Below are 12,442 nucleotides of genomic sequence, written 5' to 3'. Positions count from 1 at the left end.
ATGCTGGGAATTGAACCCAGGTCGGCCATGTGTAAAAGCCCTACCTGCTAAACTATTGCTTCAGCTCCATATGCTTGTGCAAGTATCTGAGAGTTTCTCTAGTCTGGTTCCGACAAGTGAAGTTGTTGAGTCAGTGGCCGGTCAGCTCTTTGTGAAGTGTGGCCGGTTGCTCTCAGGCCTGTGCTGGGGCTCTGCTGATATTTCAGTCTCATCCTTTGCAGCCTCCTCAGCACTTCTCAGTGCCAGGCTTGGTCTTGTTCACCGCTCCAGGAGATGTGAAGTGGGAATTGTTGCTTTAATTTATATTTCAATGGATATGGTCGATGGTGCTGAATCCTTTGCAGAACCCGGCTTGCTCGCATGGTTGTCCTTCATCTAGTGTTCTGCCAATCCTACTTAGGATGACTCGAGTGAACAACTTGTAGATGACAGACAATAGGCAGATCGGGCGATAGTTGCCAATGTCATGGATGTCTCCCTTCTTGAACAGTAGTACGGTCCTGCTGGTTTTCCATTGGGACGGAACCTTGCATTCAGACAGGTAGCGAGTGAAGAGCCGAGCCAGTGTATTGATGAGTACTGACGGCAGGTTCTTCAGGTGTTCAGGTCTGACCTTGTCTGGGCCGGGTGCTGTTTGTTTCTTTACCGACGAAATGGCGTGTCGGATTTTGTAAGGGAGAACGTTGGGAACGACATATCCATCCTGTGGAATTTGGTATGTCGGCAAGTGGACATGGCTATCGAAGAGATTTGAGTAGAAGTCATGGATAATCTTCTCCATTGCCGTTCTGGAGGATGTGATGGATCCATCAGGACGTCGGAGGGCAGTCATCTTGGTCTTGTAGTTGGCGAAGGACAGGCGGGCGTTACGAATACTTTTCCCCGCTTCTGCCGCATCTACCAGTACTTCTGCTCTTCTCTCTTTGAGGTCTTCCTTGATCGCATCTCTGCACTGCTTTGCGAGCGCGGACGTTAGCTTGCGGTTGCCTGAGGCATGCGCCAAACCACGCTGGCGAATTAGCTCAAGAGTTTTTGAAGATAGTTTTCTCGGGAGTTCAAGATGCCGCTCTGTTTAACGTTCATTGATTTAAAGAAGGCCTTTGATTCTTTTGAGACGGAAGCGGTCATTGAAGCCCTAGCCAATCAGGGCATTCAAGCCCAATACATCAGGATCCTCCGTGAGCTCTATTACGGATTCACTACCAGGATCTCACCATTCTACAAAGAAGTGATCGTTGATGTCAAGAGAGGGGTGCGGCAGGGTGATACCATTTCACCGAAACTCTTCAGTGCCACCCTCGAGAACATCATGCGACGACTGGAATGGGAAGGAATGGGAGTGAAGATAGATGGCCGGCAACTACACCACCTCCGCTTTGCTGATGACATTGTTTTAATAACACCAAACATCAGCCAAGTGGCACAAATGCTGGCCGACTTTGACCGTGAGTGTGGAAAGGTAGGACTACAGCTGAATCTTATGAAGACAATACTTATGAGAAACAGCCTCGTTCCTGACGCCCCATTCGCTCTCAACGGAACGACCATCTCCGAATGCAACAGCTATGTGTACCTAGGTCGAGAGGTCAACATGACAAATGACCTGGCACCCGAGCTGCGCAGGAGGAAGAGAGCGGCTTGGAATGCCTTCAAGAACGTCGAAGAAATAGCTAAGAGGACGAAGAACCTCCGGCTCCGGGCACATCTCTTTGATTCCACTGTTCTTCCTGCATTAACATATGCCTCAGAGACCTGGGCCCTACGCAAACAAGATGAGAACGCTATTCAGGTCTCCCAAAGAAGAGTAGAAAGAGCTATGCTTGGAATATCACGTTTCACTCAAATGAGAGAAAGAATCCGGAGTTCTGACATCCGTCGACGATCAAGGATCAGGGACGCTGTCTCATTTGCCAAGGTGTCGAAAATCAGATGGGCTGGTCACGTAATGAGATTTAAAGACGACCGTTGGACTAGAGCTGTTACTGACTGGATTCCACGGGATGTCAAAAGACCGCGTGGCCGCCCAACTACCAGATGGTCAGACTTCTTCGTCAAGATCATGAACGATCGGTTTGAGGCCCTTCATGTTCCCGGAGTGAAGAGATGCCATTGGGCTACACTAGCACGCGACAGGGACAAATGGAGACGTTACTGGCGCCCGCTCGAGCAAATCGACGACTAACGGGAAGTTAAGTGATTAAGTGATTAATTTATATTTCACTGATCCTTAGTAAGGCCCAACATTTTTTATGCACTTATTTATCATTGTGTTTCTCTTTTTGAACTTGTTTATATTTTTTCTGTTTCGCTAATTGTTCTTTTGGGGTTTTGTTGGTGATGGTCTTTTTTTTTTTACTGATACTTGTAGACATTGTTGTAAATTCTGGTTATTAATCTTTTTTCACGAGTTTTATTAATGTTTTTTGTTTTGTATTTTTTTAATTTGGGGACCACACTTTTCAGTGCTCAAGGCTTACTCCTGCCTGGCTCTGCACTCAGGGATTACTTCTTGTAGAGTTTGTGGGGACCTGGGGATTAAGCCCAGGTCATCCATGTACAAGGCAAGCAAGCACCTTACCCACTATAGGTCTCTCTAGTGCTCAAATTATTTTTTTACATTAAATTAAAAATATGTATTGGGGCTGGAATGATAGTACAGCAGGAAGTGCATTTGCCTTGCACACAGCCGACCTGGGTTCAATCCCTAGCATCCCATATGGTTCCCGAGCACCGCCAGGAGTAACCCCTGAGCAGTACCAGGTATAATCCAAAAAGCCCCCCCCAACCTAACCCATATATATATATGTCAATAATGGCACCACTGCCTTTATATATACATGTATATATATATATAAAGGCACCATTATTGACATAGTTATTAATAGTTGGATTTCAGTTGTCATGTCCCAACACCAATCCCACCGCTAGTGTTGACTTTCTTCCATTCATATCCTCAGCTTCCCTCCCACCCCCAGTTTTATTTTTGACTGTTATATAGTGTAGATAATTTTTTCCAGTCTGTTGCACCCCAGCAATGCTCTCAGGTCTATTATTCCCTCCCTCCCTCCCTCCCTTTCTCCCTCCGTCCTTTCCTCATTCCCTCCCTCCCTCCCTCCCTCCCTTCCTTCCTTCCTTCCTTCCTTCCTTCCTTCCTTCCTTTCTTTGCCACACCCAGCGATGCTCAGGGATAACTCCTGACTCTGCACGAAAGAATTACTCCCGGCAGTTTTGGGGGACCACATGGAATGTCAGAGATGAATCCACCACATAAGTGGCAAGTGCCCTACCTACTATACCATCTCTCCAGCCATAGTTGTCTATTCCTGTGTCAATGACATACTGTTTCAATTACAATTTTATGAAGCAGATAAGAAAGATCATAATTTCCTTGATCAGAATGTCCAGTTAGAAATCCTGCCTCTCTTGCCTACTAGGTGGGTGAGTTATTTGACCTCATTGTACTTTAGATTTCTTATCTGTAGGTAGATTATTATCTACCCTCATTGTTTTGTAAATTGTGAGGTGAGTCAGAGAGAGCTGGTAGGCTGGACTGAGCACTTGTTTTGTATGCGGGACGCGACTCAAGATCCATCCCCAGCACTGCGGTCCCCCTGTCCCCCCACCTGCGTCCCCACACTACCAGCAGCTTGGATGTCACACAAACCATTCCTCAAAGAGAAAAAAAAAGAATTAAATGTGGTGATATATATGCTTAGAGCAATGCTGGAGTATGGAAATGCTCAAAAATATTGCCTGTGTATTTTTGTTCTTATTCTTTTCATTTGTTTTTGACTTTCCCCAGCCGTGTTCAGGGATTACTTACGGCTTTGTGCTCAGGGATCACTCCTGGCACGGCTTGGTGACCTTATGGGGTATTGGGGATTGAAACCAGGTCGGCTACGTTCAAGGACCCACTGTGCTATCCCCCTGCCCCCCTTATTCTATTTTTAAGAATTACCTTTACCCTTTTTCTTTTTTTGGCTTTTTGGTTCTCACCCATCACTGCTCAGGGGTTACTCCTGGCTCTGCACTCAGGAATTACTCCTCTTATTATTTCTTATTGTCTAGTTCTCACTCTTGGAGAACCCGACAGGCTACCGACTGTATCCTGCCCACACAGCAGAGTCTGGCAAGCTCCCCGTGGCATATTCTCTATGCCAAAACCCAGTAACAATGATGGGTCTCATTCCCCTGACCCTGAAGGAGCCTCCAATGTGGCTCTTGCTAAAATCTCAGGGCTAGGATGAATGGAGACGTTACTGGTGCCTGCTCGAGGAAATCGATGAACAACAGGACGACAGTGATAACAGTGATACCTTTTTTTTTTTTTTGGCTTTTTGGTTCTCACCCATTACTGCTCAGGGATTACTCCTGGCTCTGCACTCAGGAATTACTCCTGGCGGTGCTCAGGGGACCATATAGGATGCTGGGAATCGAACTCGGGTCGGCCAAGTGCAAGGCAAATGCCCTACCCACTATATTATCACTCCAGCCATTGCCTTTACTCTTTCTTATTAATTTTGTTATCTACTTGTCAACAACATATTAGAACGTAACAGAACATATTAGAAAAAAAAATAGGATTGTTACTATAATACTGGGCTGGAACTGTAGCACAGCAGTAGGGCATTTGCCTTGCGTGCAGCCGGCCCGGCTAAGCTGGGTTCAATTCTTCCACCCCTCTCAGAGAGCCTGGCGAGCTACCGAGAGTATCTTGCCCACACAGCAAAGCCTGGCAAGCTACCCATGACGTATTCAATATGCTAAACACAGTAACAAGTCTCACAATGGAGACATTACTGGGCCTGCTCGAGCAAATCGAGGAACAACGGGAGAACAGTGCAGTGCAGTGCTACTACAATACACTGAGTTCTTACCTATAGGGGAAACCCGTCACGTATGTAAATTGAGTCATCCCAGGCATGAACTTGATAATTTTAGTGATAATAGTGATATACTGATGAGCAGGAGAGAGTAGGAAGGACTTAGTCATGAGGTGATGAGAAGGCAGATTACAGTGCAGGGAGATGTCCACAAGGGCTTGGGCTTGCTCCAGGGGAAGTAGGAAGCTGGAAGCAGAGGAGTGATCTTATTGAACCTACCTCTAAACATGAGCACTGTGGTTCATTGTGTGCTGCCCTTTGGTTAAGGGGGAAGGGGAGGGGGGCTCTCTGAACTTGCTGTGAACCTTTTTGGCCACACTCAGCAGTGTTCAGGGCTTACTCCTTGTTCTGTGCTCAGGAATCACAGCCCTGGCAGAGTTCAGGAGACCATCTGGGATGCCGGGGTTCAGGCGCCCCTCAGCCACATGCGAGGCAACATCCTGTCCGCTGCACTGTCTGTAGCCCCCTGAACTGATTTTAAACTTTGGAACCATGTGAATGTTTTATAAAGTAAAACAAGGAAAAAACTCTGAAGCTTTATTATATCCATTTATTCTGGTTTGGGGGAATACCCCCACACCCAGCAGTGCTCAGGGGCCACTTCCAGCTCTGCTTCTGGGTTGCTCACAGCATACATGGGAGACCATCTTGAAGACTGTGGGGTTCTCGGGTGACTTCAGTGGGGAGGAGAGAGGCGGCAGCCTCGAGTGGGAATCTGCCGTCTTCTCTCTATCCTCATCTGCTTGTGGGAAAGGAAGGTCAGACCTAGCCCTAACCCAGGCCTCTTGGGCCTAACCTAACCTAACCTTTCTCCCAGAGAAGAATTTCAGGAGATGAGCAGTGAAGTAAAACCAGGCTTTATTTGGAAGTTTTGAGGAAGGGGAGAGGGAGAGGGAGAACGTGGGCTTCTCCAGGGTGGAGAGAGAGCCCCAGTACTTCCTAGCATCCAGATGTGATGGACCACATCTGAAGAAGGGAGATGTGGGCGATGCAAGTGTTTGGGCAGCACCTGGGCTCGGGACCACAGGGCTGCGCTTCCTTTGTTCAACTTGGCTTTTATAGGGTTTCCTCTCCACGTGGGGCTTTCTACCTAGGCCGGAATCCAGTTGCTAGGGTGGTTGCCAAGGCATAGAGTTGGGAGTAGGTGATGGTCTTCTTTGATACTCCTTCCCTGGCCTTTGTTCCTGCTGGAACTACTTCTGCAGGGAGAGTGGAGGGGTGAGGGGTCAGGGGAGGGGATGCAGCCTTCTCTGAGTCTATGCTGACACCAGGAAAAGGTCCTATTAGGCCTTAGTTTCTGTGTCCACAAAGAGGGTCCTGGCAGCCTTAGGGCTAGTGACAGAGAAACTTCTTCAAATCCCATCTCTTAGTTTTATTACATCCCAAGAACTCATCGCCTGAGGGTGGGGGCCCTTTCCCTACCTGCCTGCTTCAGTCTGGTGTCTGGGATAGAACTTGGGTCCTGACACGTGAAATGCACGTTCAGCCTACTGAGCTCAATCCCTGGAATTTTAAAATACACTGGAATATGTAAAACTTGTAGTAATGACTACCAAAATACTACTACTACCAACAAATTTCTTCAAGAAGCTTTAAAATCCAATAGATGGGGGGTGGGAGTGAGTGAGAGATGTTATAGAGGTTAAGATGTACCTTTCAGGTAGTTGACCCAGGTTTGATTCCTGATATTACATATTGTCTTCCTGAGCACAACCAGGAGTGATTCCTGAGCACCACTGGATATGACCCCAATTCCCTCCAGTTAAAAACATAAGTTAGCGGCTGGAGAGATATTACAGCAGGTATGTTGCTTGCTTGCACGACCAGGGTTTGATTCCTGATATCCAGATTGGCCCCCTGAGCACCACTGTGAGTAATTCCTGAGTGCAGAGCCAGGAGTATTTCTGTTGTGACCCCCAAACAATGAAAAAGATAGTATAGTTTGAGCATCAGAAAGAATCATGAGGGGCCAGAGAGATAGCTCAATGCAAGATCAAGGATAAACATGACAGCAGTTAGAAAATTCCCAGTGAGATTTTGGATAATACTAATAAGATGATTTTTGATTCTGGAATTACTTTTCTGGACATATTTTGAAGACATTTCAATCAGATATGCTAATGGATAGGTAAGAGGTAAGTTGTCAGAGAAAGTTCAAGATGACACAGATGAAAAAAAATTAAACGTGATTTATAAGTGAATTGATACCTGAGTTTAATCATATAATTTGGTGTGTGGGGGGTGGTCTGGGGCCACACCCAGCAATGCTCAGGGGTTACTCCTGGCTCAACCATCAGGAATTACTCTTGGCGGTGCTTGAAGGACTATATGGAATGCTGGGATCAACCCGGTCAGCTACATACATGGCAAATACCCTACCTTCTGTACTATCTCTGTGGCCCCAAGGTATTTCAACACCAATCTCACCACCAGTGTCGACTTCCCTCTACCCGTGTTTCCATACTCCATCCCCCTACCCCTTTCCCCTGACTTAGAGACTTTTGACTTAAAATTTAACTCGAGCCTGGAGAGATAGTACAGCGGGTAAGGCGCTTTTCCTTGGCCAACCCAGGCTCAATCCTGATCCCCCAACCCTGCCAGGAGTAACCCCTGAGCACAGAACCAGGAGTAAGCCCTGAGCACAGCCGGGTGTGGCCTAAAAACAAAACCAGTAAAGCAACTGAAACAGTTACTGCACTGAAAAGGATGGAGAAAGCAAGAGCAGATTTGTGGGGTTGACTAGAAATTCAGTATCTTCATCCTGAACTGTTCTTGATGTTACAATAGAAGCCCTACATGGCAGTGCTAGGTGACTATTCCCTGTGATTACCTGGGCCCAGCCTGGCAGTGCAGAATGTGTGTGTAGCCTTGTGCTTGCAAGGCACCCCTCTGTCCCAAAAGGCCTCTTGACTTTTGGATTTTATTTTGGGAGGTGTCAGGATGGACCTAGTAGGCCTATTTTGGAGGATTGAGCTGCACGCAACAGTGCTCAGGGCCTTTTTACTTTGCTAAGGGACTCCTTGGCAGTGCTGAGGATTTCAGTGGGTCAGCCATATGCAAGGCAAGCACCTCAACCCTTGTACTATCTCTCTGGCCCTTAGGCCTTTTGAATATTCATAAGGAAATGTCAGGACACTTGGATATATATGTAGAATTGAGGACAGTGGAGGCCAGAGATCATGACTTACGAGGATGTCAGCATGCAGATGGTATTTCAAGCCGGAGACTGGGGGAAAGCCCAGAGTATGTTTAGCTAGAGAAGAAGAGGGTAGAACAAGGCCTTCAGGTGCAGAAGTGGGATTCAAAGAGAGATGTAAGGTATCCCTGAAACCAGGTGAATGAGGGGTGTGATTGCTGAGTTCTCTGCTAGGTCTGGGAAAGTGAAGGCTGAGATTTTACCTTCAGATTGAGCAGTGTGGAGATTTTGATAACCTGATGGTGTTGATACAGCAGCTTTATGAAGCCTGAAGGGGAGAACGTTCAAGAAAACCTGCCTAGGAGAAGAGAAATTAGAAAGTTGCTCTTTTTTAGGAGTTAAGAAAACAAGGGGTTACTCAAGAGTTAATCGGATGGCAAAGCATGTGGTCCAGAAAGGAATGCTGATTTGTTGGCTTTTGAAAATAACTGGCTTTTGTTTTGTTTGGTTTGGTTTTTTGGGAAGTGGTTTGGGGATGCACCCACCAGTGCTCAGGCCTTACTCCAGTCTCTGTTCTCAAGGATCACTTCTGACAGACTTGGGGACCCTATATGATGCTGGGAATTAAACCTGGGTTGGCTACATCCAAGGCAAGCACCCTGCCCATGGTACTATCGCTCCAGCCCCTGAAAGTAACTGGTTTAGGGCTGAGAAGAGCAGCAGAGAAACTCACGGCTCCTCCCTTGCAAGTGTACAGTTACAGGTCAAATATTCCACATGCCCTGAACATGAGCCTGGTGGCTCTGCTTTCTGCAGTCCCTGCAGCACCCCCGCCAGCTGTGTGTGAGCCCCACAAAAAAGGCTTTGATTCCTGGCGGGCACCACAGCAGGACGTGCAAGTTGGGAGAGCAGCAAAACCATAACTTGCAAGCGTCAACTGAGAGAGCAGCCCTTGGTGAGCAGGTATATAAGCACAACTGGAGAAGCACAGAGTGAGCGCGTGGCGGCCAAGTGTGCGACTCCAATGAGCTTTGTTTCATTTCTTTTATAGTCCCTCTTTTGTGGGGGTTTGTTTTGGGGAGTTGCTCAGGGCTTACTTCTGGAAGCTCGGGGGACATATGGGATGCTGGAGATTGAACCCGGGTTGGCGTCTTGCAAGGCAAGCGTATTACCTGCTCTACTATTGCTCTGGCCCCTATTCTCACATTTTTATTGTTAAAACCATGATTTACAGTACTGTTAATGAGGGGTCTAGAGAGATACTATAGGGGGTAGTGTGTTTGCCTTGCATGTGGCCAGCCTGGGTTCGATCCCCAGTACCCCATTTGGTCCCCCAAGCACCATCAGGAGTAATTCCTGAGTTCAGAGCCAGGAGTAACTCCTGAGCATTGCCAGGTGGCACTTGTGTTTCTCCCCCCAACCCCCCACCCAGAAAAACAGACACACACACACAAAGAACAACAATACGGTTAATGATAGTTTTAGGCATACATTGTTCCAACACTATACCCCACCACTACCAAAGACCCTCCCACTCCTTCATCTTCCTTCTTCTCTCCTCATCCCTTGTAAACTTAGTTTTGTAGACAAACTCTCAATTCTGGTGCCTTTGGCCGTTAGCTTTTCTCAGCAGTAGTGAGGGTTGACTTGGTGGAGGGGGAAGGCCACACCCAATGGTGTTCAGGGCTCACTCCTACCCCTGTGCCAAGGACACTTCTGCCAGGGCTTGGGGAACCGTTTGGGTACCAGAGATTGAACTCATATCAGCCCCGTGCAAGGTAATCGTCCTACCCACTGTGCTATCTCTCCAACCCATAGCTTTTTTTATTTTTTTAGGGTTTTTTTTTTTTTTTTGGTTTTGGGTCACACCCAGTGGTGCTCAGGGCTTAGTCCTGGTTCCCAAGAATCACTCCTGGTGATGCTTGGGGGACCATAGAGGATGCCGGGGATTAAACCTGGGTTGGCTACATGCAAGGCAAGCACCCTACCCACTGTGTTATTGCTATGACTCCAAGCTTTTTATTTTTTAACAACTACCCAATCACAGAGAATGTAGATATTGTATATTCCTCACTATTTTAACTCATTATGGTTTTTTTTTTGGGGGGGGCGCAGGGCATCACACCTACCAGTACTCAGGTGTGACTCCTGGCTCTGTTGTGCTCAGGGATTATTTCTGGTGGGCTCAGGGGGTCATATGTAGTGCCATGAATCAAATATGGGTCAGCTGCGTGCCCTACCCACTGTTCTATTACTCTGGCCTGGAAGATTGATAGTTAGCTGAGATGAAAGAAAGGAAGTGTTCCATGTTTAAGAAAAGGAGTTCTGGGCAGTTCCAGTATACCTGGCAGGCATTTGCTTTGCACTCAGCCTACCCACTTCAATCCCTGGCACCTGACTGGCGCTGTGAGCCCAGCCAGGAATGCCCTCTGAGCACTGTTAGGTGTGGCCCCCCCCCAAAACAAAGCAAAACAACAAAAAGATGCTTTGACACCAAACTTCTCATTAAGCTACTCCTGCTTGGGGAGTTCTTTGTCTCTGATATTACTGTTTCAAGCGGGTCTCATCTCTCTGTCTGTCTGTCTGTCTCTTTCCCAGCCTTCTCCTCTGTTTTCCTGCCTCTCTTTTGATCAGGGTCTTTTCTCTGGTATTCAGGTTTGGTCACGGTGGCAGGAACAACTGCTGCATGTCTGGAGGCAGCGGCGGAAGTTGATCTTGGCAGTGAAGCACCATCAGCACTGGCTGAAGTGGAAATCCCTGAAGGCCTGGCTCCAGCACCTGCAGATCCGCAGGGTGAAGAGGCAGTGGAAAGGTGAGCAGGAAGAGAATGGACAGTTCCTACTCTCCTGAATCAGTGCCGCACTAAGGAAAGAGATGGCAAGAAGTTACCATGAATTTGGAGAAAAGATTAAGGCAGAAAACACAGGACCCGAAGTTCACATTTAAATTATTACCTTCTGGACTTTTTGTCTATACATATTGTTTTATTCAGTGGACTATTTTTTTTTTTGTTTGTTGGGTCACACCTGGCAATGCACAGGGGTTACTCCTGGCTCATGCACTAAGGAATTACTCCTGGCGGTACTCAAGGGACAATATGGGATGCTGGGAATCGAACCTAGGTTGGCTGCGTGGAAGGCAAATGCCCTATCTGCTGTGCTATCGCTCCAGCCCCTGGACTCTTAAATTATGTTATCAATACTGTGATTAGGGCTGGAGTGATAGATAGTGCAGCAGGTAGGGCATTTGCCATGCATGAAGCCGACCTGGGTTTGATCTTCGATAACCCATATGCCAGGAGTAATTCCTGAGTGCAGAGCCAGGAATAAGCCCTGAGCACTACCGGGTGTGGCCCCCAATATTTTTTAAATACTGTGATTATTATGAATGATACCATAGCATAGAAATTTGTGGAGTTCAGGAGGTCAGAATAATCATACATGGATCATGATCATGCATATTTTTTTATGCTTGATTTCTTTTTTTTTCATTTTTGTTTGGGACCATACTTGATGGTGCTCCGGGCTTACTTCTGGCTCTTTGCTAAGAGATCATTCCTGGTGGTGCTCAGGGATCAAATCAGAGTCCGCTATGTGCAAGGATAGACTATACTATGACTGCACTATCTCTTCAGCTTCTATACTAGATTTCCTGAACCGGAGTAGATGTTAGTTGAGCTAGCACTATGCTAGTTGCTGGATCAGGCTTTCCAGCTTTCACCCAGGCATCCTTACAAGAAATCTCCGAGGCTGCCAACGTTCCCTTCGAAGAGCTAGAATGTCAATTTTTGAATGACGACAGTGGATGAATATCGCTTTACCTAAGTCTGGTAGGTGAAGTCATTTAGTGATATAGCACAATGAGTTGCAGACTAAAGTCCCTTTCGTTACAGCATTCAAATTCCAGAACCTTCTGCTTCCTGGATGCAACTCATGAACGCCATAGTTAATTAGCTTTCAGAGGTGTTCCCGGTAGCAGCTAGAATCTGCCTGGTTCAAAGCTCAGAAAATCCCTTGAATTTGGACTTAGTTATATATCATTGCCTCAGTCCCCAGTCTCTTCTTCAGGAGACAGCAATAAAAAAGTAAAAGCAGGGGACTAGGGAGATAGACAGTGTGCACGGCCTTACTAATCCTGGCACTGCATATGGTCCCTGAGCACTGCCAGGAGTGATACCTGAGTACAGAACTAGGAGTAAGCCCAAAGCACCATTGGGTGTACCCTTTCCACCCCTCCAGGAAAAAAAAAAAGCAAAGAAAAAGAAAACTTGATCCTTTCTTTTTCCTTGGTGAGAAGAGAATGTAGCTAAGGAATACCTATTAACCCTCCTGGTCGAAAAGGTTTTTATTCTCAGCATCTTTGTTGAGAGTACCCTTGAATCCCATGGTACCCTTGTCTGCCCTAATGGGATGTACCTTGTCTT

General features: G+C 46.9%; 1 protein-coding gene across 2 annotated transcripts in view; it reads left to right on the top strand.

The window, feature by feature from the left end:
* SFI1 (SFI1 centrin binding protein) overlaps window positions 1–12,442 on the top strand; it is a 98,620-nt gene that overhangs the window by 41,473 nt on the left and 44,705 nt on the right. For both annotated transcript variants that reach the window (XM_056116477.1, XM_056116476.1), the window contains exon 9: window positions 10,675–10,831. In XM_056116477.1, coding sequence (XP_055972452.1) covers window positions 10,675–10,831 — 157 coding nt within the window. The remainder of the gene's footprint in view (window positions 1–10,674; window positions 10,832–12,442) is intronic.

The sequence above is a fragment of the Sorex fumeus genome, unplaced genomic scaffold (genome assembly GCF_029834395.1).
Source record: "Sorex fumeus unplaced genomic scaffold, SorFum_2.1 ptg000032l, whole genome shotgun sequence".
Classification (NCBI taxonomy): domain Eukaryota; kingdom Metazoa; phylum Chordata; class Mammalia; order Eulipotyphla; family Soricidae; genus Sorex; species Sorex fumeus.
Note: the sequence above shows the minus strand (reverse complement) of the source record. Positions and strands in the feature narration are given on the sequence as shown.